The sequence below is a fragment of the Labrus bergylta genome, chromosome 15, assembly GCF_963930695.1.
Source record: "Labrus bergylta chromosome 15, fLabBer1.1, whole genome shotgun sequence".
Classification (NCBI taxonomy): domain Eukaryota; kingdom Metazoa; phylum Chordata; class Actinopteri; order Labriformes; family Labridae; genus Labrus; species Labrus bergylta.
In genome coordinates this window covers 12,141,811-12,166,501 of record NC_089209.1, presented here as the reverse complement: position 1 = coordinate 12,166,501, position 24,691 = coordinate 12,141,811, and the positions used below count along the sequence as shown (strand labels likewise).

The following is a 24,691-nucleotide window of genomic DNA, read 5'->3' as shown; positions in this document are numbered from 1 at the left end:
CGCCCACACATCCAATTTCATGTGATTATGCATACATCTTCACACCCAGAAAGAGAAAACAAAAATACACACTAAAAAAACAACACATAGAACCAGTTTCCATCTCAGCCACCACTAAATGATAAGCAGTTTCCTTCATCTTTACTGTACTCTCTGATGAGCTCCTCTTCAGGTGCTGTCTCTCTCCATGTCTTTTGAGTGTTGGTGTACACAACGGGGTAAAACCTGCACGCCTCTGTGCCAGTTCTGTTTTTGTTTTCCTGCCAAGTTGTGGAGTAGCTCAGGATTAAGCACACTGTGCGGTGTGTGTGTGTGTGCATGCTGGGTGGTTGGGAAGCTGCTGCTTTATTCTGATGTTTTTCTCCATAACTGTGTCATGCTAATGCAATGTTCTCAGACGTCTTTACTGCCCATTTCAGTGGAAAAAGATGAAATGATGTTCCACAGTCCCCCAATCTCCCCCACATGCCTCATTCCAAGTTCCACCAGAAAGACGTCTGTGAACCAATTAGTTATTTTTGAGTTTCTTTGTAAGTACTAGTGTTGGTTTTGGTGTTACAGCAGCATAGTGGGTGGATGCACGCTAGGTTGTAAGCTCATGCGCATTTATGTGTGTGTGTTTGGCCACGCCGAGGGCCATGGGGAATAATTGAGTGATGTTTTTCTTCCCGCTTCATTTTCTAGTGATGTAAATTGGTGTTTTTGTTTGTGTGGGAGCAGACGTACTGCACATCGAGGTCTATTCATCATCGTAATATTCTTTTGTGACTGTTTCATCATGTGGGAGATGGGCCTCAGCTGAATTAGCAGCATCCTCCGTCTGTCAAGAAAATGAATTGTTTTCTAATTTCAAAAAGAAAATTGATCATGGAGCTGATGAAAACCAGAAATAAACTGTTCTCTTTTATACTATATGTCTTAATATTTTATTCCTGCACTGGTGTAGACTCATCACAATACCAGATTTTTAAACTGCGATAAGATTCAAGTAAAAATCAATATATTGATGCCTGTTATGATAAAACAGCAAGAAAGTCCTAGACACCCAATATTGGGTTATATCTTTATTAAGAGAAAATGCAGGCAAATTCCTGCCCACTTTAAAATTGCCCAAAGACGCTGGTGTATATGTAGTTGTTCATTTTAGACATTACCATCTTTCTTTCAATCTTGGCAGCTTTTGGTTTGGCTAAAAAGACTTGAAGATCTGGAGTATTTTTATAGCTTCAATACTTTACGATATTGTCAATTATTAAAATAAGGGAGATTGTTTCATAACACAAAGTATCAGAGTATCAGTGTAAAAGGTTTTGCAACCTTGCATTGTTGTGTATTTTACTGTAAGGATTTTAGGTTAAAGACAAACATATGACGTAGGTTTTATGACGTAAGTGTAGCAAATGTTTGACCTGTGGCTCTATAGCTTAAACAAATCTTGTTAGTGTGCATAGTTTTTTTTAGTAGTATAGGTGTTTCAGGGTTGTTGCCATAATGTTAAACTGATTCATGTGCTGGATTTTTTTAAACCCAAAAAGCCTTGAGAACGTTTATGAACTCAACAAAATGAACAGTGAACAGTATTGGGCAAGTTACTTTAAAAAAGTAATTAGTTACAGTTACTAGTTACTTATCCCAAAAAGTAAGTAATTACTGAGTAACAAATTCTAAAAGTAACTAGTTACTTTGGAAAGTAACTATTGCGTTACTTTCAAGTACATTTTTAAATGCTCAAATGTGTCAAAGAATTTGGACCCCACCTCCACCCCTCTTTAACAGAACTTAAAATACATGTGCACGTTCAATTATTTTGATAAATCTGAATATTATAATGAAATGGACACTTAATACAATCAATAATTAACAGAAACAGTGTACACAAATCTAAACTATTTTAATGTTGCTGTGGGACAAAGTGAGACTAGCCTCCAATCAAATGTCATGTATTATTGTAGATATTAAAATTACTATGTTTATACAGTGGATCGGTAAAAATGATATAATAGATTTGTAGACAAATATTCTAATTTCTCAAATGTCTGTTTGAGCTCGATATTCATTTGAGCATGTTGGGCGTCTATATAGTTCGCGAACGTCTTTCTACATGGCAGGCCGACCCCTGCTCTGGCAACTAGTGCTCTGAATGACTCCGACTCAACCATCGATAATGGCAGCATATCCTCCACAACATACCTGGCTACCAGTTTGTTTAGCTCGGCCTGAGACGAAATGTGTGGTGGTGGTGGGGCCGTAAAATCAAGCTTCGGTTGCTTAGGTTTTGTGGCACTGTCTCCTTCTCCTTCGGGGGTCTTCTTGGCCACTAATTTCGTGGAAGCATGTAGTGTTGAAAGATGTTTCAATAAATTTGAATTTGCTCGACACCGACGTGGAGAGGCTTTTGACTCCAGGGCGTAATGTGCACTTCACGATTACACTCGTTCCTTTCATTTCTTCCACTTAAAGAAGGCTACTTTTGGATTATTTGGGCTCGCCATTCCTGTTTCTCGTTGACTCACTTGTGTCGTTGTGTGTCCGACTATGCATGCTTTCGAATTTGTGTAAACAACACCCGCCCAACTCTACCTCTGATTGGCTCACCATGAAATTTTACTCTACCTCAGCCAATCGTCATCATTTATGCGATTGTCTCATGTCCGCACTCACCGAAGAGGAAGAACAGTAAGAAATATCTTTGCCGCTCGGCTTCGAGATCTAGTTGGTCTGATGAAAAACAGCTTCAGTCAAAGTAACGCGCCGCATTTTTTGGGAGTAACGGTAACGGCATTATAATGATGGGAAGAGTAATCAATTAGATTACTCGTTACTGAAAAAAGTAACGCCGTTAGTAACGCCGTTATTTATAACGCCGTTATTCCCATCACTGTACATGAACCAGGGCTAAAGATGAATGTCACAAACATTTTTAATAAAACCTACAGTACATTCAAGTATTTAGAAGAAAAGCATTATTTCTAACTAGTGACTTGTTTTTTTCTAGTTAAACACTTTGATTTTAATGTTCAAGTTCTACTCTTTACTTGTTTTCTTTTAAATCGTAGGTACAGGTAAGGTTTAAGGGTCTCCAGGCTGAGCTAGACCTTTTAGATTTCCACACACCAACGCGACCAAATCCATTTCTCATCTTCATATTTACACACACAAGGACTCCAGGCAGGGACGTATTGAATGCCCTTTCTCTTTGCTCTCCCAAGATTACCTGTCTGGCTTGTCATGGTTGGGCTGATGTGGACATTGTTTCAATTCTTTGTGTGTGTGCATGTGTGCGTGTGTTTGTTTGTCTGTGTGTGTGTGTGTGTGTGTGTGTGTGTGTGTGTGTGTGTGTGCGTGTGCGTGTGCGTGTGCGTGTGCGTGCGCGTGCGTGTGCGTGTGTGTGTGTGTGCATGTGTGTTGGCAATCATGGCCAGGTGACATTCTTTATCTACATCTTCAGACAAGTACCTTGGAGCTCCCTTGGTTACAGACCATGAATAGATCCGTACCATAGTGAGTCCTAGCTGGTAACATCGCATGGCAGCAGAGATCTCCTGAGGGTCGGTTGCTGTATAAATGATGGGATTCTGCTGCTGTTTATCCCTGAAACCAGACCCTCATGCTTGAACGCACAAGGAACAAGCTCACCCACTTGAAAAGACGAGGGTTAAATATTCTGCATACAGAAATAGTTGAGATGGCTTTATACCAGTTTCTGTTCCCCGAGGGATTTCATCTCTCAAGCCAGTGTGCACTCACAGAAAGGAAGCAAGACAGAAGCAACGACATTACCCCAATCCATTTTGCATTTTTCTATTGAATAAATGACGATAAAACAAACGGCATAATAATATGAAGATATATTAATATTATATCTTTCTGCAGAGAAAATAGCCATTTTATTTTCTGTATGAGGAGGAATTCTATTTCAAACACCAATTTCAAAGGAGAGATCAGGATGTTTAGTGTTTAGTGTTTCCAACCTATTGTCTTCTAGATAGCGGCTATATAACAAATGATCAATTTCTGAGAGTGTGGATAGCCATGGAAGCTTTGTAGATTCCAGATAGAGCCTAAGGCAGCTGGCTTCTCTTAACAATCCAATTTACTTCCATGGAAGAGGGCCAAAACACATCATTGCCACTTATTGCCTGTTCTATATGTATCTCTTTCTCGGTTCCCCCAGCTCCTTCTCTTAATGAACAATTTATCTGCAAGGTAGCAGTTCCAGTCCTGGTTGATGCTCAGCTTCTATTTCATATAAAAAAAAAATCAATGCAAATTACATTCCTTTAGCAGGCATCATTGAAGAGATTCTTTATTTACTTGTTGAGTACTTTACTCGTATTTGGCGAGCAATGTCAATGAAAGGAGAGCAGGAAGAGCGGCCTCACTTATTATGTCATTTAAAATAATGTCCTGGCTGTAAAGTGGGGTTTAACCTTTTAACTTTACCAAATGTTGGTATAACATACAAAATGCACCTACACGATTTCACTGGTCCGTGGTGCATAATAGTTGGATTCAAATACTTTAAAGAGTGACTACACTCAAAATGCAGCTGGTAGGCTGCAGATCTCATTGGCCAGGGTTCATTTGTCAGTTTTCCCTCTCAAACAAAGAAAAGTATATTCATACAGTGGCCAATTTTCACTCCTGATGTCATACTCAGGGAGAGGGTCATAAGATTATAAAAAGCTGCATTGAGGTGCTCCAGGTTAACAAGTTGTATTAGCATAGCAAATCTGAAAAAAAATCTTAATTCTTAATTGAACAGAAACTAATGAGACAAAGGACTGTGAAAACCAAATTGGCTTTGGCCATATTTGAGGCAGAAAAAACATTTTGATGACTCATAAACTTCCAACAGGTAAATCACATCAGCAAACGCAAGATTTCTCAAAACCAATCCAGTTGCTGATCAACTGAAATGCAGATAGCGATTCTGGCAGACCGACTGCTCAGAGCAGGAACATATTCTTACTTTTAAAACTGAGAAACAGCCAGGTGTTGAAGGAGCTCTAGTCTGTCTGTCTCAAAGAGCAACAGGATCGGCCTCTCTTGGCTCCTGTCATGACATTTCAAACATCTCTGATGGAGAAGTAGCTACTGAAAGCTTTGAAGGCTCAGCTGAAGGTGAAGCAGCTGTCAGCCACCATGCAGCTTAGGAGGAAGTTGAAGAGGAAGAGGAGCTGAGGTTGCCCACTAATGGGTTATCTCTGTTGATGAAAGGGCCGTAAGGAGGGTGTTCAGAAAGAAGAAAACTTAAAACGTTCTTCTTTGTTTTGAATTGTAAATAATTGTGATACAACTTTTACATTTTTGAACTGTCAATAAATAACAAAATTCTGTGTATGTCATTTGGATTGTCTGATTAATTCAATGATAAAACAGATGTTTGAAGACAGACTGAGTTGTGTCATTAAGAGAAATAACAATATATGATTATATGTTGAGCAAGAGGGTTAAATGCTGTTTTTTCTCATCTTTTACATTATTTCCAGGAGATTTCATCTTGTTGCTTTTAAAAAAAATTGTTCTTGAACAGCAGTCAGAAAAGCTACTGTTTGAACAAAATTTCACTTTGTTTTTTATGCTAGTACCATCAGCAAGCCTTCAAAGGTATTGACCCCAAACTGCTGTTTACCAAGTAGTGCCCATATGGCATTAGGTGTTGAGTTACCTTGAGTAACAGGTTTTTTTTTTTTTATTGTGTGGGTAATATAAAGGATTTTTCCAGCTCTTCATAGAGGAGCTCTTTGGACTCTCAATTGCTTTGCTTATGTGTTTATAGACGTGAAAATGGAGCATCATTTCAGGAAATGAGTATCTTACGGAGCAAACATTAGATAGCTATTAGCTATCATGGAAGTATTACAATTTCTTTGGCTATCAGTGTTGAGGTAAAAAAAAACCCACTGAATTAAGTAATGACTTGCCATTTTCTCCCGGAACTGTGAACATTAACAAAAAAATATAGTCTTTTCATCATTTTATGCATGCACTGAAGAGTAGAATAAAGGTATTATAAAAATAGGAGTGACTGAGACGACGAGAGAGGTAGAATGCAGGTGAAAAAAAAGGGATAAAATGAATGAATCTGCAAGTCAGTGAGAAATGTGGGAGAGGGATTTGCACAATCTAGACTGAAGATATTTGAATTTGAAGGTGGAGGGAGGAAGTATGGGGGTAGAGAATAAGAGCGGGATTCATTAAAGCAGGGAATGGATATGGCCCATTAGGTGAATGCTGCAATGTTTCCCAATAAGACTCTCAGGGTCGACTAATTCACCTGCAATCATTTACCCTACAGTACCTGGGCACAAAGGCCGTGTGCTAATCAGCATGCAGAGGAAAGTAAGACTCTCTGCTGAATACACCCAGAAACACATGAATACACACAGAGATTAGACACTTTCTCTTTCTTTTTGGTCCGTCTGAAGGTCAAACACAATTTTGGTTTCAATCCCAACTGTGTTATTGATGTTTTCTGCCCGCATTGTGATAATAAACAATTAACCTCTAATCGACAACGCTTGTCAGAGCTCACACTTTACATGTCCATTAGTTTCATGTCAGCACACAGCTCATATAAGCAACCCACCCTGCACACACACATAACATAATCCAGAGTACACAAAGTCTGACCTTCCAGCTATTGAGCAGATGATTAACCTTTACGCTCATTTAGCCTCCGGTTCGCTTCATTACTTGATGAAATTTTAATTACAAAGCTGAAATCATGTTCCAAGAGCCCTCCCTAGAAATCCATATCGAAGCTCTCCCTTGAACATTATCAGCTAATGTACAAATTGAATCCATCCTCACGTTCTGTCCTAATTTGCTACCAGGGACAGGAAACTTTGACTGGAGTTAAAAAGGGTTGTAGGTACGTGTCAGAGCAAACTTTTGTCTGTGAAATCTCCTGACATCCAAAAAACATGACAAGAACACTTCTTGCTGATAAAGATTTTTAGTTTTCTTCCAAATCTCCATGCTACTGAACATCATGCATTATGACTGTTCAGTCACAGCAGGAGCCCCATTGTGCGTTTTTTCAATGATGTGGAGCGTTGACAAGGAATTCTCCAAAGCAGATGTTGTTTTCAATAGTTAATGGAAAGACTGAACGCATATCTCCAAGAGAACAACTCACAAAACCCCAGAGCTAAAGAGTCGCAATACACCTCAACAATATCCTGTTGTAATCTGCACACATAAACAAAGCTTCACACCGAACAAAGCAAATGCAACTGAATCCAGGTCTGTTTTGATTAAAATAAAGATACAAACATGCACCAAATCACAGTCAGGCTTAATTAAATTCATTCACACGGGAGCACATGGAGAATTAAAAACAATTGTGTTATATGTAGATGTTTGCTCCGCTTCTGCCCTTACCCTTGTCTCTCCTCATCATTTGGCTCAGCAGGAAAAACAGACGACAAGGTCACAGACTATTGTCAGCACAGTGCTTCCATTGTGCATCTGCAGATTTAGTGAACAAAAAAAAAACAAGGTGCAGTGTAGTGTCATCCCAGGACTCTTACTGTGAAAGGATTACCTGCTCTCCGTCTGCAATCTGTGCCACACACAGAAACCAGATTTCCAGGTATTTCTAACTAAGAATACAGCGATGGAAAGGCGCTATGAGGAAACGCAGAGGGTCTTAAGCCGGATTGGTTTCAGCTTTGCCTCGACATATTCTGTGAGGGAGGAAAGGGGAAAAATGGGGCAAGGCTTTCCCTGGTAACTCTTGTCATCCGTGAATAAAGGAAAACAGATATGTAGAGGGAGCAAGCAGGTGGTTTTCAGCAAACTGATATTCCAGCTATGAAGTATAATTTTATTTTGAAGGCTGTCGCCCTGTTGCTTCTTACTCTGCTTCTTGATAACAGGATCAAAAAGAGTTGCACAACTTCTCTTGATATCTTAGGACAGCAGTGACAATACAGCCCAATATGGATTTGATAAGGTCATAGATACGGTTAAGCCACACAAAATCAATTAACATAAAGACCTCTTTGATCACACCATCAGTACAACAGGCAGAGAGAGAGTGTGTTAGTATGGGGGCTAAATGACCCCAATACTAATGCTTTTATGAAACATTGCCTTGGGTCCAGTTTTGACATACAGTATTGTGGCCCCATGAGCACTCTGGCTTTCCTGTACATGCAAAGAAGAGGTTGTGTCATCTAAAGATCACCATCACTCTCTTCAGGAAACTTTTAACAGTTTAAAATAGTGGATATAGTCGCTTTTTTAATTTAAACCCCAAACTGCAAATTTCAAAATGCACCAATGATACTTCAATATTCCACAATGGTTGAAATTTTCTATCACAGTATTGTTAAAAGCGGCCGTACTTTGTGAGCTAAAACTAGGGGGAAAACCTATTTGTCAGCTGATTTTTGCTGGTAACCAAGGAAACTGTAGTTTAAATCAATAAATAAGATATGTTGTGGGTCATCAGCATAGTCAATGATAGGAGGCAGAGAAGGACACAAACAGGAGGAGGTATTTGTAGAATATAAAAGAAACAGCAGCTTGGAAACATCTGTAGAAAAGTTATGAGATTGAAGAGAAGAACAGGGAAAAAATGAGAAAAGGTAAGAAGTTTAGCACCTCAGGTTTCTTATGGAGGCAGGATCACTTCCAACTGGCACACTCTGAAAATGCCAATTAGGGAAAATGAAAACAACAAAGGCAGATGATGGATAGCTCTAGTACTCTCTGGCAGATAATTGAAAGCATTACTCGTTCAGTTATTATCAAAACCTTGAGCAGAACTGTGCCTCTGTCTCACGTACTGCATTACAAAGCCAAAGCAAGGGTGAGAAATATGCATCACAAGTGATTCACTATTCAGTTATTCACAATAGGACTGATTAAGATAGGCTGAATGGGGAGTGCCTGCCGCTGGCTGTCAGATTGATTCTGAACTTACTTTCCCTTTCTCTTTGGCTTCAGCTACTTGATATTTCTGCTTAGAAATGTGGAATCATTGCTACTTGCCTTTATGTTTTCTGCAGTTTTTCCTTCAATTTATCTCAGATACTTTCTTTGCTGTATGGCTGGAAAGTTGTATACCAACTGCCTTGTCTTTGGATGGCAACAATACTTTTTGGAGGAAAGTCATTAGAGCCTATTTTGAATCTTTTAGGGGACATTTAAACATGGAAAATAATTGAAACATGGAGGTTTTCAAATGTATATGCTGATGCATGAGAAAATCCAGAGGAGATGAAAAAATCTGAAGTAAAGATAGGATATTTCTGGTTGACAGAATTAGGATCAACCTGACATCAGTATGAATTTTTTAAGTTTTTCCCTATTCTTCCTAAAATAACCTCCAGAGAAATTCAAGAAGAAAGCCTTCCATGTGTTCAGCCAGATACTAATCTAACGTCTTAAAAAAGTTATCTCTCTCTCTTTTCACAGTGCACCAATCTTTAGTTCTCTTAAATGAAATGAATTTCTGCTTTTATCCACTAACATAATGGGATATGTTATGCTTTGCTGCATGTCTTTGAGGCAGTACCTGACCTCCCTGCTTTCATCCACACCTGATCACCTGATTACAAAACACCTGAGTCAAGCTCTTCCCCCTTCTCTCCCAGTCTGCAGCCAGGATCAGACGGATGGCTTCAGCCACTACTTTTTCCCGTTGCACTTTTGACAACATTGTTAGATTGTTTTTGCTGATAGAATGTTTTTTGACTATTTTATGTTGCTTCTCCTGTGCCTAGGTCATAACAGATACTATGCATTAAAATTATTAGATACAAGACAGAAATCAGAAAAGTCTTATAAGATGACTTATTAATGAAGTGAGAAAGAAAGATTCTATTGTGAGCAGCAGCATCTCTCTGCAGCCATACACTTTTTCTTGTGACAAGTTAATTGGGCATGTCAGACTAGTCTTGTACAAAACTTCTGCCTGCATTATTCACTGACGTCTTCTCCTTTATTTCTCTGGTGGAAGCAGAGCTACCTTTTCTTTTCACTTCTTGTGACACATACAACTCCCCTTCCTCCTATCATGTGCCTTCTGAATGTGACAGGCTTTTTCAAGGCCTCTGTGAGTCAGGTTCTGATTATCAGTAACCCATTTGTTCAAAAGGATATGCATATTCTCAGAACATGGAGGAGGAAAGCTGAATGCCATACAACCACTTCACTGTAGAGAAACTTTCCTGTTGTAGAGAAATAAGATCACCGGATGAAGATAATATGCTATTTGATTGCTATTCTTTGTCATTTTTAGGTAAAGTAACTGTTAGCAAGAATAAATAAGCTGATTGTAATCAGCATTAAAATGCACATAAAATAATTAGTTTATAAACATGTGTTCTATATTTCAATCCTATTTCACAGTTTGAAAAAGAAATTGATGATGATGGGAATGACGATGGTTATGTTTGATAAGGTTTTTTTTTTTTTTTTTTAATAAAGATTTATTTTTGGGCTTTATTGTAGAGATAGGAGAGTGGATAGAGTCAGAAATCAGGGAGAGAGAGTGGGGAATGAAATGCAGGAAATGAGCCACAGGTCGGATTTAAACCAGGGTCGCCTGCTTGGAGGACTCTAGCCTCCATACATGGGGCGTGCGCACTAACCACTGCACCACTACACCACCGGCCCCCCTTGATAACATTTTTAAGATAGTTTCTATAGTGATTAGAGCTCTGAAGAAAAGCAAGTCAGTGTTGTGCTTTGCCTCTGTGAAATGCCTGTCAGCAGCTGTGTGTCTGATCAGTTTTAAAGCTGTTCAGTTTGCACTTACTGACATTGTTTCCTCTTTTCTAGATCCATGTTTGTGTTGTACTCACTCTCTGATGTAAGTCGCTTGGGATAAAAGCGTCTGCTAACTGAATTGTAGTAGAAATTACTATTTTTTGCAAAAAATTATTCCATCAAAAATTCTTTCTTATCTGTTCAACAGTCATAATTCAAGGAGATATTTTTTATATATAACTGGCTTAGAAAGTGGAGTACAAGTAATTTTTCAATGGCCTCTCAGGGCCTCGTAAATAACACTAAAGATAGCTCTGTTATTCTATCATCATACAAGGCCATGAAAATTTGCAGTGAGCTAGAATTCACTTTTGATTTGATTTTCCACAACCTTTGTGAAGAAAATAAAATGTGAAGCTGTTGGAGCAACATAGTCAACAGCAATCATACACAATGATGAAAGAGACTGTCCCAGTCTGACCTGTACCTTTTCTCTTAAAATATATTTACCCATTTACATGGTAAAAAAAAAAAAAAACATTTATTTTATTTACACAGTTTATAGTTAAAGGGACAAAGCACATTAATAACTTTTCTGTAATGTGCAAGTTTAGCCGTCCTGGCTAATTTTTCAACTGTAGTCTTTGGGTTGCTCACTTGTAATAAAGCTGAACTGTTTGCAGTAAGTTTCCTGTTTTGTATTAATTTGACAGTATGGGTTTGTTACAGAGAAGCATTGCAAAGACAGACACGATGTCATCTTATGTAAACAACCTTAGGCTTATAGTGATTATGTAACCAAACTGTGTCAAACAGAGAAGTGTAATCATCGTTAGATTTGCTCCCGTAAGGTGCATTTTGAAAAAGATGGTGTCGACAAAGGTGTCAGTCATTCTTGTTTGGGGTGTTCACTAGAAATGAAAATGAGAAAACACCTGCAAGCACATTTAGCATGCAAAAGGATCGGTCTCATTCAAACATCAGAGCGTCATCTGCATACTAATCAACTGCCATTATGCAAAAGTGACAAAAAGGTTGTGTGCCTGCTGTATCAAAAACATTTTTTTTTGGATTTTATCATTGAAGTCTCAAACATGTCTACTGCAACTTGGTGGAATTTTTGGTGACTATGCTCGACTATTTCCTGACACCATTCTCACTTAAAAAAGGCAGGACTGCGGTTGTGCAAGTGTTGTTTTTCAGCAGCACAACCTGTCAGAATGTGTGATGAGCATTAGATTTGCCTCAGGCAGGTTTGTTTAGAAAGTACAGGGAGTAAGGATATATTTTGCCACAACTTTCCTCTTCATGCAGTCAGGGACATGTTCAAATCCACCTGTGGAGGTGGTTATTTAATACAACACACCAAAGGTCATATTTTCCATATTTTCCATTTTTTTTTAAGCAGCCTCTCTACAGCCAATACAAAAACGCCCATGAAATTTCATTAAACCCTGTGTTTTGTGTTCACAAGAGCCCTGATTGGTTCATTCTGGCGTGGTGGCAGCAGGGCTCTAAACACCATGAGCGGGAATGCCAATAAATTGCTTGCAGCTAATGGTCCATGCTGTAATGAAATTGGAAAGATACTGACTGATTCCCTGCACACCTCCCACTGCTCTAATTTCAGACACAACAATTTCACTTTGTCTCCTTTCATTAGTCCTCTGCTCTGACAAGGCATCACAAATGAGCCTGTTACAGAAAAGAAGTGGGGAATGTAGTTTCGGAAAGCTTGTTAAAGTAATATTGGCCTTAAAGAAAAAGGAAAGTGTATTAGCTGAGTTTACTTAAAGATCAAAAGTGCATTTGTGTACAGCATCTGTGTTTGTGTATTTGTTATGGTCATTTGTGTAAAGGAAAATACATGCAAGACAGGAGTTATGTTGTTCCCCAGAAAAGAGAATTAAAAAGTGAATGCTGAATTGGGTCTTCACTGAGGGTCACAAGGTCAAAAGTTGTGAGTGCAAAGTGCAGCTTACGCTTCATAGCTAGCAGGAAAGTCTCTATTTCTTACTATGAAGGCCACAGAAGAAAATGCTGATACGGGATAAGCGCCCAGAAAATCCCCTTGAGTATCCAAAATGAAAACCCCAAAGGTCAATACCCTGCCAGAAGAAGCTCCAGGGGAGTTAGCAACTTAAAATTAATTGTCAAGGCGAGAGCTAATATGGTGCTAGCACTAACTTATGTGTGCACACAGCATATTCTGGATATCTGGAGTGCTCTGAGGATAATAAACTTAAGCAGATAAGTACTGTTAGGGAACTGTTTCAGCTGGAAGGTTCATTAGGAGACAAGTTCAGCTCAATTCGTTTGAACTGGAAGCATAACTGATATTAAATAACTGATATTTAACTGCTGACATAAGAACGATAATGAAAACAGTAGCTGGATATTCTCCTGATCTGTTTTTTGCTTCTCCCCTTCTTTGTACTCAGCCCTTCCATCTAGCTGAGGTCCAGTTCTGTCCTTCCATCCCCCTCCTCAACATCTGTTCCCCATCCTCGCCCTTGTGCCAGGGGCCTCTACCCGCCAAGACACTCATACCACAGCTCTGTCTCTGCCTGCCAAGCATCTGATCAAAGGGGACAGCTGTCGAACGGATCTGCATGCCAGCCAGCAGTTCTGCATGAATGAAAAATGGGCCGTGGAAGGGGAAAAAATAAACATCCAGCACTATCAGCACCACTGTCCAATACCGGAAAAAGGTCGGTCGGTAGGCTACAGCTAAGGCCAAACCCGAGTTTAAGAACAAGAGGACAGGGATATTAAATGGATAAGATATTGTAGGTTGTCCTTTAAGGAGCTTACTTACACACAACAATTAAACCGGAGCACTCTGTTGAGTAATTTCAGCGCATGGCACAAAATCATAGATCTTTTCAGTCCAGCATCCTTTGATGATTGCCAGGGACGAATGTGTAATAGTAGAAAACCTGCTTGAGTCAAGGTTTTTGACTGAATAGAGGGAGTCTTTGAAAAACAATTTCAGCTGTGCAACTGGGAAACGATCACGAGGTTACTTGCTTATTTACTTACTTGTGCATGACTGTATGGACAGTCTGGTATGAAGTCGCCAATGTCTCGCCAACTGTTTGAAAAATCTTAATAAAGGTAAAGCGTAGCCGTTTCAGACAGTGTGCTTTTGCATGCATACCTACAATTCTACAATTTATTCAGCGGACGCTATTATGCAAAGCGACGTACATCAGAGAGTAAATCCAACACAAGCAAGGATCTAGAGAAGGTGAGCAGAGCACAGAGGCAAAGCTCCTTTTAGTTTTAAGAAATTGAAGTTAATATACGGCCATCAACAACATCAACTGTTTTTTGAGAGTTCAGCTCTTCTCGTCTCAGTCCTCTTCTCAGCAAACCTTTAAAGCTGACTAAGAATGACTAATGTGTTTGACAATTATCTCATTATAAATATAAATTCTCGAGCCAGCCTGATGGATAACACTAAAAGAACGACTTTAAATGTATTTGAACATACGCCATTTGTTTATTATGTCATTTGTAATCAAGTGAACAAAAAAATATTTCTCAAAACATGTAAAGAGAAATGACCAGAGTCTCAGGCTGAGGCTAAAATTATCCACAGCTGTGTCTTTGTGGTAGCAAGCTAACAATTTATTTCTGTGCTGGGTAACTCGCTAATGTTAGCCCTAAAATAAACTGACATTACAGAAAACCAGTATTTTCAATCCCCATGTGTAAGCTTAAAACATAAACAATGGAAATGTTACTAAAAAAGAGAGCTTCAGAACTAATACTAATGGAAAAAGAAAAACTAAAAACCTTAAGTGAAGAGCAACTTTATAGTAATATGCAATTTTAGACGTAGATACCTTTGAAGAAAACAAAATGGAGTAGGCCTATGCTAATTTAGCTCTCAGGTGAGATGTTAGCTTGACCTCAAATTAGCCAAAGCTATGTTATTAAACAATTATACACTTAACAAATAACCTTTAAAGTAAATAAACAATAGTACAACACTTGTAACCCCTGACATTAAGATTCACAGCACAGCTTAACAGGCAGCCGTGGGCTCAATGTTTCCTCTAGTGGCTGGAAGCTGTACTGCAAGAATACTTAAAGGTTTCTCACATACTACACACCACACGTGCCTGGTCTGCCGGAAAGAAGTATACACGACAGATTAAAGAGCTAAATTAGTGCCAATTACGTGTTGGTTTTAAAATGCTAAATAGACAAAACCATTGATCATCAATAAATAAAGTTTGCTTTTAACTTTTAAAGAGGACAAACTAGAAGTGAAGTCCTTACACAGCTCAGAAGAGGGAATATTTAACATCAATTAGAAACCTCTTTTTGCCCAAAGAAGATGGCTCCACAGATGCTAAGTGATAGAGAGCCTAAAATCTGTTGTTGTGATTTTAACTTGAGCTGGCTACAGAAGAATGTCACTTGTTCCTTCAAGTAAGATGTGAGTTTAGCCTAGTTGTAGTCCTTTGCATTGGCCCCAGACTCAAACCTATAGTCTTCAGCAAATTAGAGTCCCTCATCCCGACCCGCTCTCCTCCATATTTCCCGTCTATCTTCACTTACAAATAAATGGAATAAAACATTATTAAAGTAATAAGGTCTTTAACTTTCTCCTAGAGATAATTTATTGATCATCTCAAGTCCTGAAAAGGTCAAACTTGTTTCTAATCTTTTGCACTCTTAACTTAATTGAAACAAATGGAATTAGTTCAAAGCTTTTCCGTGATATATGGAGGGCAAAAAGTTGCATCATGGCTTACTACATACTCAAGCAAAATGTTTTAATTTTTGCCTCAGTGAAGTAGTCTCATCATTCAACGGTCTTGTTAGTTGGAGTGTAATGAGCATCACAGCCACAGGAGGCTGCAGTGGCAGAAAGCCTTCAGTCGTGCTGTCTGATTTAACATTTGGGAAAAGGCTTGCAGGATGCATCTGATTGGAGTTCCCTGAGGTTGAATCTTTCCACGTCAGCAAGCATCTTAAAAGTTTCTCAATGCTCCAGGGCTGCACTGTTCTAGTGTCAAGCTTGACCTTTTATTCCTTTTAAAGGGACAGAGATATTCACTTATGTTGTTAAAGTATTAAAACATCCACAGGAGAGAGCGTTTTTTTTTTTTTTTTTTTGTTGAACTGCAGAATGCTAATCTCTGCTCAGTCTAGCAAGCAGAATCCACCTCAGTGGAGCTCGACAGTCTAATGTGCTAAATCACAGAGCGCTGCATCAGAGCAGGATTAAAACACTCTTTGAGAGATTGCTGATATCTCATGCAATCTGGTTTTGATTATGTTGCATATAAGGGCTTAATATTGTTAGCATAATTAAACTAAATCCGCCTTCACGTATAGCCTAATTGTTACATTAATATTAACAACAATACCAGTACACTTTTTTTTTTGTAATGGGATCCAGTACAAGTATCAGCTCTCCCTTGTGTATGCTAGTTAGTGACTTACAAACTTCTTTCCCCTCTCAAACAAGCTGATTCCTGCAGTGCATTAAGGAAATGGGAGTAATTAAAGCACCTCGGGGAGCTTAAAGGATGTGAACGCACCGTCTATAAGGAGCAAGAATATGTACAGGAGACCCTGATCCAATTAGTGTGCACCTCTACTTGGCTTCTGATGCATTATTGAGGCGTGCTATGGAATGGCTGGACCACTGATAATAGGAAATGCTGTTAGGATTAAATTTATCCAGCGCAAAAAAAAGTGTCTGTACTTATTTGTGTCTACATTGCACAAGTGAGACATTATGAAATATAAGGAAATGATCCTGTGACTGATTTTTCAACAACCACTTTTTCTGCCGCTTGTGGTATTGAAAAGAATAGTAAAAATACTGTACAGCTGAAGTGAGAAGTCTTTAGCTGATTATGAACCATACTGAAAATAATAACAATGTCTCTTTATGATAAAAACAAAAGCAAACAGGACCATCAGAGAGAAGACTGAACATTTCTATGAAGTTTTTTTTTAATGCCTCAAACTACTGCATGGGTGTAAGGGTGCTAGACAAAGTCTGCAGCATTCTGCAGAAACCGCCTTTGTTTGAATTACCGAGACAGAGATTCACATGATGTCAGAAAACATAATACCTACACATGTACAGGAAACATCAGTGAAGAGACATGTTCTGCCCAAAGAACCAAACCAATACCAACATTTCCTCCCAGGAGTTTTAAGACAGGAAGGAGCAATTACACCTCATTTTGGATTTTTAGTAGTCTTGATGCATTAAGTAAGCATTACGTTTTATTAAAATTGAGTACAGATGATTTTCCTGTAGTGGCATGATATAATCGGACAAGTTGCTAATAAAAGCATTTAATTCTGATTTATAAACAGCAAAGGTGACAGCAGGGCAGAAGACACCAAGGTAAATGTCTTTGTTCAAACATTACACAACCTTTAAGAATAACCAGTGCATGCAGCCACAGCTGACTTCTCCAATGAAAAGCTGTAAGGACAATGAGGCCAGGTGTCTTTCATCATTTTCTCTGCCCAGCATGCTCGCTACAAACAGATGAAAGTGAAACAGTGTCTTATGTCATGATTCATTTCTTCAATAAATAACACTACTATAATGGCTAAACGACACTGATCTGTTGGAAGAAATACACTTTTTTTTTTTTTTTCCATAAAGATTGTGTGGGTGTGAAAGATGGATTTAAATTCAGGTCAACTGAGTATGATTAAATATTTAGCAGTGAAACAAATGACTGATTAGTGTTCTGTAAAGTGATTCACCTAAAATTTGCACAGATTAAACCCTCAATTAAATTATATATTTACAGAGTAGACACAGAGCAAAAATAACAGCAGAAGTAACTTGTTATAAAAATTTTATTTAGAATAAAACAATGTAGCCATATTACACATAGTGTGGTCATTCTATTTTACATACCTCAGGAGAAGCGACACAGTTCTGCCATGGTACAGTTCATCATGATTGGAGTCATTCAAATCATCACCATCATCATTAGTCTACAGTCAGAGGAGGTTATAGTAGTGTTGTTCAGTCTCACAAGTTTTACAGGATAGCATGTAGCACAACAACACAACGCAGTGAGGGACCAGTGCTTGAAGGCCAGTGGAAACAAAAAACCAACAGGTGAAGTAATACTCGTCAATGGGCGGGCGGTAGCTTCAGCAGGCCACACACCCATTGTGATACAGTAATAAGAACTTTGTTCACTTGGTATCTCCTCATTGCAGTGTACACCAATACAGTAAGCTGAAGCTTAAATGCTAAACCAGGTTATTTTTGTTCTGTAAATGATCACAAGATTACAAACCACAAGAAAAAAAAAACTGTGTCTATGAGTCTGAGGTAGCAAGGCAATCATGGCTTTCCTCTGATTTCTTAACATACATCTTTAAAAAAACGACTGTTCTACAGAATGACGACAGGCCTGTTACAAACCCAGATTTTAGATCTAAATCTTTATTCTCCACAGCTTTTCTATTTATGCACAATCCCACTTAAATTCTCTGACTCTCACCTCCGTCTTCCACATGTGGAATGACAAATTGTATAGGCACAGAAGGGGTAAAATTTACATTAACAAATCGCAGTCGACGCAAAGTCTGCCGGTATTTAAACACTTTAAAGGGGAATTTGACATCGAGCATGCTAAGGATAAATCTTGATAGCAAAACAGATGCTTGGAAAGATGACCGTCTACATCTTCAAAGTAACCCTTTAGAAGTCAGCAAGTAGAAGTTAGGGATGGAACAGAAAAAAACCCTCTAATTTAGGGGCTTGGATGTACAAATCAGTGGAATGATAAAAACATGTAACAGATTGATTCCCAGTAAAGGCAAGAAATATTTAGAACAAAACCAGAATCTTAAACCAACCTCTAAAAAATATCCATATACTCCTCTCCATATCTAAACAAATCACTGACAAATGTTCAGGTACAATCTACATTTCATAAAATGTACAGTTTGCATAGTACAAGACAAGGTGGTCAAAAAAGTTAAGTTGTCTGGTCCTGTGCGTCTTTGGGATTTTGGGTCTGGGGAGGGGGGGGATTGTTTTTTTGGGAATGGTCTGTCCCTCACACACATGTGCGCACATGAACACATGCCGTCCTCTGTGGTGACTGTCCTCACATCACCTGCAAAATAGAAAATACAAAGAAGATGATGGTCAAATTAGAAGTAAAAAGTTAAGTAAAAACACCTTCTTCTTTTTTTAAGTACAGTGGGTTATTTATGGCTTTAAGTATTCTTCCTGACAGACAGCTTTTTCTCTAAGTGCAGCAGGTGTACACGCCTCATTTCTTTCCATACAAACACCAATGTCTGGGAGTATCAGAGAGCCAAGTTATCAGCTTTAAAAGCTTGTAAATGGACTGCAGTCCCAAAAGGCGGGAGGAGTCCATTAGGAGCTCCGTGTGGAGGGATGTGGGAGGAGGTGGGCGCGGACGAGCTGCCTCCTAGATGTGTTTCCATGCACTTTGACCTGTCCACGCGTTGTCTCTTTGGAGAAAGCATCATAAAGTTTTGGTGCAGTGTTTGCCAAGGTCGATGCAAAAAGGTAAAAGTGGAAGGATGACTCATCGAAACCTAAATAAAAAGGGAGTGAAGAACAAGTGTGGTCCATTATCTACCCTGTCTGCACTGAATAGAGGTTTTTTTTTTTATTACAGGCGTTTTGGAAAAGTCACTTGTACTTGATCTGACTTAAATTGAAGGCATGAAGTCATATCTCTGTGGTTCAATTGCCAATTGACCATATTCCAAAAGTAGCCGTTTTCATCCGATGTCATGTTCAAGGAGCTAAGCTTACATTTTTCAAAATGTCATACTCCTGTGTTCCATGTTTTCTGGAAATGGAGAGTTTCACTGCTTCTCTACTGGTCAGAAACTGAAAAGACAAACTGTGAAAATATGGCGGAAAATCTGCCATTCATGTTTAAACAACAGACTGCTTTAGCTTTCAGCCGCTAACTGCTAACAATACAGCTAGCCAGGAAGAGGCTGAAAGCTAATTCTTCTGGCTTAAATAGTTACAGGATACAAAAAGGAAAAGTCATAAATAACCAACTCCATAATGTAAGCTGGAAATTTACTTCCCAGCCTGTATTTTGTATTAGGAAGTGGTCAGGTAATGAAATGAATTTAAAGAGCGATCTTAAAGAGACAGCAGCTGAAAGCGTGTCAGACAGAGGCTGTAATGAGGGTGATAGTAGAAGATAAATAAGGAGGTTTTTCACACATCATGCAACGCTACTCAATAGCTGTCCCAGACTGACATCATTATTAGTTTAGTGAGTATAACAGATCTCCTTTAAGCTTCCTACCTTGACCATGATGTCAGAGGAAAAAGGAATCCATTTGAGCATTGTGGGAAAACTTTTTTTCTCCTTTTTTTTTTATTGCACCATGGCAAATAAACGCATTCTTTTCTGTATAAAGACGATGTGTGTAAAGGGAGATGCCAGGCACCAGGCAGAACGAGAAAGAGGAGAGTTGGGTGCGAGGTAAAAAAAAAAAGAAGCTGGAAGTGGTCAAAGGCAACAGCTCTCACAACACCTCTGTCCCAGAGTACAACACGGCTCCATATGAAGTGAATAAAGAGGAGCTGCTAATAGGGCTTCCTGTAGATCAATTAGCCACCTCTTTCTCAAAGGCCATCAGATGTGACAGGCTGAGGCAGGTGAAGGCTACAGTGGAACAGAAGGGACTACTTTTGTGGATGCAGCTGTAATTGCCTCTGCTGCTGTGCTCAAAACTTCTCTCACCTTTGTCAAATAATAAAACAGTGACTGGTGGAAACAAACACAAAGTAAAGCAGGAAGGAAGAAAATCCGGAACTTCTACATGAGCTGCATATACACAGACTGATTCTGGGAGTGTTGTTATTTCAAAAGAAGTGTGGAGGAAGCTCTTCTTACCTGTGGCCTTGAGGAGAGGCTTGAGGCTGTGGGAGACAAAACAAAGAGACCATAGAGTAGTTTAGCACTTGAACTCCCCAGTTCATCTCTGTTTTTATACGTCTGCACTAAATTATCAGCCTCTGGCTTTCCAACATTTTCTGCACACACTCAGCTCCGCGCTGTTGAGTCCCAATGCCTCCGAGCTGTGCAGTAACCAAATGCTAATAATGCTGGAGCGTCTGCCAGATTAGAATGGATTTTTAACTAAAGGCCTCATAGGAGTTTGACTCGAAGAATTCAAATGCAATTTAAAGTGAGTGAGCTCCAACTGGCTATTTGAAGCTTCTTATTTATTTTCCTATTTGATTAATATCCCCAGAGGTGGGTAAATGTTCCAACTCTTCAATAAAAAGAGTAATGAGAAAATAAGGGTTTTTTCCTGATCTCATCAATGACCAACATTTAATGATATTCATCAAAACCTCAGGGCTGAGTTTAAAATCTGAAAAAGTATTTCTTCTTTCAGAATGAAATAAATGAATGCATGTCAAAAACCATGATTACTTTTTTGAAAAGACCTAACTTTATACCTCTACTCTTTGAAAAACATGTGAATGTTTATTTTTTTGACAACAAACAAGTGCACAGCTGCTTTCTATTTCGACATGTTGACACACAGCACACACACACACACAAACACATACAAATATACACTCATGCTTAAGCAGAGCGGAGAACACCCACAAACAAACATGGATCACAGTATAAGGTTGGGAAAAAAGGCAAAAGTGCAGCAGTGGGAGATGTTGAAGAAGACAGTCAAAGAGTAATGAAGACGGGAGGTTCATGTTGGGTCTAGTTTGAATTGTTTCTTAACTGTTTAAAGACATTTCTTATATACTTGACCTATAGTTGTTTTGATGAACAGTGTTGGAATTGTGCACTTCAAAGAAAATATCATACATTTAAAAAGAATAAAAAAAATACTGTATGAGTTAGAAGACTTGTACGTAAATTAATATGGGTGTAAGGATTTGGAAGAAATTTTTATGGTAAAAGTAACTCTGAAACTTTGTTTTCTTTACACAAACTTACTCATGTAAAACATTGCAATACAGAAATGATGAATGTATGTTAACTGCTGTGAAGATTTAGGCTTGAAACAGACCATTCTGAACTTTAACATTTAAAAGCAAATTAGCGTCTGTTTCTGTTCATTGCCTCAGTCATGTTTCAAACTCAAATGGAAAGCGTTCTCAAGTCTTCACTTGAGAAGAGTTACTGTTTCTCTCTGTCCATAATGACCGTAATCTGAATATGTTACAGTTTCCAATGTTAGTAGAAACAAATTTGGTTGATAACAAATTGTGATGTTCCTGCTATTTTTCCACCTGTATAGACATATATTTGAAAATGAGTAATGTAAATGATCCTCACAGCCTGAAGTCTAAAATATAAAATAAAACTTTTTAATTATCTTCTGCTAAAGAAGGTAGAAACCTTCCCTAATCCCCTCACCTGGTTTGATCAACATGAATCTTCTCAGCGAGGCGCTAAGTGCTAACAGTTAAATGCGGTGACATGCACATTTTTTCTGCTGACCAGCATCTTTGTGGACAAACACAAATCTGCTATCAGAGACTGGGAAGACACAGCCGGAGAGAGGAGGAGGAGGAGAGGGAAACTTACGACTGCATGCAGGGAAGGAGTTGTTAATCTGCTCCATTACATCTGCCAGGTCAGAGCTGCTGTTGGGGGAGTCGAGCAGCTCATCTGAACACACACACACACACACACACACACACACACACACACACACACACACACATTGACAGATTGAAGCCACAGTGATTGAATTCCAGGAAAGGGTTCTGTTACAGACCACCATCAGTAAGTGAGACATCTTAAGTATACAAGTTCTGAGCTTTAGTGTCTCACCTGAGTTTTCAGTGAGAGGCCCTCCATCCTGCCCAGTGGGAGACGACACACCGTTTACCCTTGAGTCCATCTCCGGCTGAGAGAGAGAGAGAGAGAGAGAGAGAGAGAGAGAGAGAGAGAAAGAGAGAGAGGAGAGAGAGAGAGAGAGAGAGAGAGAGAGAGAGAAAGAGAAAGAGAGAGAGAGAGAGAGAGAGAGAGAGAGAGCGAGAGAGAGAGAGAGAGAGAGAGAGAAAAAGTCCATTATTTAACATGATTATTCCGCTTGGCCTCTGTAGGACAACTTCAAAATTAGGCAAGCTTCACAGAGGAAGGAGAGACAAGGGAATCCCACAGGGCAGCACAATGAGGTTTTAATGTTTACAACGTTTCTCACGAACATCTGAGCCAATGTCCCAACTTCACTTTAACATGCAATATTGCATCAATCCAATACTGTGTGCTGCTACGTGTGTCAAACACAGCTATCACACTGGGTAAAAGATTCTTTCTTCCCAACATGAATGATTTAAAGTTACGACAAAAAAACTCAGAATAGAACATACTCCTGCGTCATGCGGCAGGAGGTTATTGTCATTCCTTTTTAATCAGCAGGTTTCTGATCAGACACTTGTAGGAGATGTGACTGGAATGAACACATCTGTGAATGCAGAAGCTCAAATAATCGATCAATGTGTGAATACACTTTATGTTTTTCAGACGGCCATGACTCTGAGAGAAAGCCTGATTTCTTTTCAGGTTTGTGCTTTTATCCACACTTTGTGCAAAGAAAAGTTAATGCATGTACCAAGACATTTCAAAATAAAGGGAATCATGTGCTATCCCATTTTTTTAGAATTTTCACAACAAATACAATGAAAAGAAAAAATATAGAATGGTTGTTTAAATTTAATGTTTAAAAGTTGACCAACTTTGTTTCTAGTGTTAAGAAGAAACATCAGGATGTCGTACCTGTAATATTCTTTCAGTAATGAATGATTCTACTTTGGTTTTTGCTGAGTAATTGTGTCTTTTTATATTTTTGGGGGGGCGAGCATATTCTTTATGCACAACACAACAAGACATCAAATCAGTCAATAAATCAAATCTTTGATTGAAGTCATGCTTATTAATTTCTGATTTACTGAATTTCCCGCCGGGATTAATGAAGTATTTGTGATTCTGATTAAAAGCAATTTGTTTAACCAATTAACAGCTAAAACAGCGCCACTAAATTAAAGCCATAAAAGCAACATAAATAAATAATCTAAATAAATCAATAAGAGATAAGGATTGTGTAACTTTTAAACCCTGAGTATTGATTGGGGTAAACACGCTCTGATGCACACAAGCCCACACTTGATGTTTGGTGACATTAACAGCAAAATCCCACAATCCCTTCAGCTTCTCAAACTGCAAGAAATCCAATCAATGCTGCCTCCCTCTTCACCCCTCTCTCTCTCTTTCTTCCTCTCCTTCAAAGCTCCCTCTCGCCCTCGGCGCTCGTAAAGGCTAACATGTTGGAAACGTCTCTGGAGCGCAGACGGCGTCTGGAGGCTCGTCTTAGAATAGCTAAGGTCAGGGGTTTGGTCAGCCTTCAGCAGTGTGAATTTAATGTGTGCTATCCAGCTGACTGGGCTTATTATTCTGCAGCCTGGTTGAGACGCTGATGGAGAGACATGTTGACACATCAGGACACCGGGGACTTAAATGTCAGGAAACAGAAGTTCCAATTAGGTGAAGGCGGAGTGGGGATGTTTGGGAGGATGCAGGTAGTTGTGTGTGTCATTATGTTTGCATTTTTATGTCTTCAGAATGACTCATGGGAACAATTAAACACAAGGGGGTACGCTATTTTAATGCTAAACTCTTTTGAGACATTAGCATATTGTATGTCAGCATGTGGATTTGACAGATACTTGTTACCATTCAGGATAAGAAGATATCTTCAATACCTATTTTTTTTTATAAATTATTTCAAGTAACTGTGAATACATTCCTGAATAAGTTTAAGGTCATCTACAATAACAAAATGCTGCTTCAGTGTAAATATATTATGACTCATGGTCAAACAAAACAGTTTATGATATTATTCTGTTTAAGTGCTTGAGATCCTTTTATTATTCAATTCAAGACTAAAATTATAAAGGAGT

General features: G+C 38.8%; 1 protein-coding gene across 8 annotated transcripts in view; it reads right to left on the bottom strand.

Annotated features, from left to right (window-relative positions):
- Positions 1 to 17,562: 17,562 nt before the first annotated feature.
- The window catches only part of utrn (utrophin), a 180,616-nt gene continuing 173,487 nt past the window's right edge, over positions 17,563 to 24,691 (bottom strand). For 7 of the 8 annotated variants that reach the window (XM_020632857.3, XM_065963756.1, XM_065963759.1 and 4 more), the window contains 4 exons: positions 22,563 to 22,638; positions 22,314 to 22,397; positions 20,643 to 20,668; positions 17,563 to 18,860 (listed from right to left, as the gene is read on the bottom strand). In XM_020632857.3, coding sequence (XP_020488513.2) covers positions 18,852 to 18,860; positions 20,643 to 20,668; positions 22,314 to 22,397; positions 22,563 to 22,638 — 195 coding nt within the window. In that variant the 3' untranslated portion in view covers positions 17,563 to 18,851. The remainder of the gene's footprint in view (positions 18,861 to 20,642; positions 20,669 to 22,313; positions 22,398 to 22,562; positions 22,639 to 24,691) is intronic. The other variant, XM_065963760.1, reaches the window with a different exon arrangement.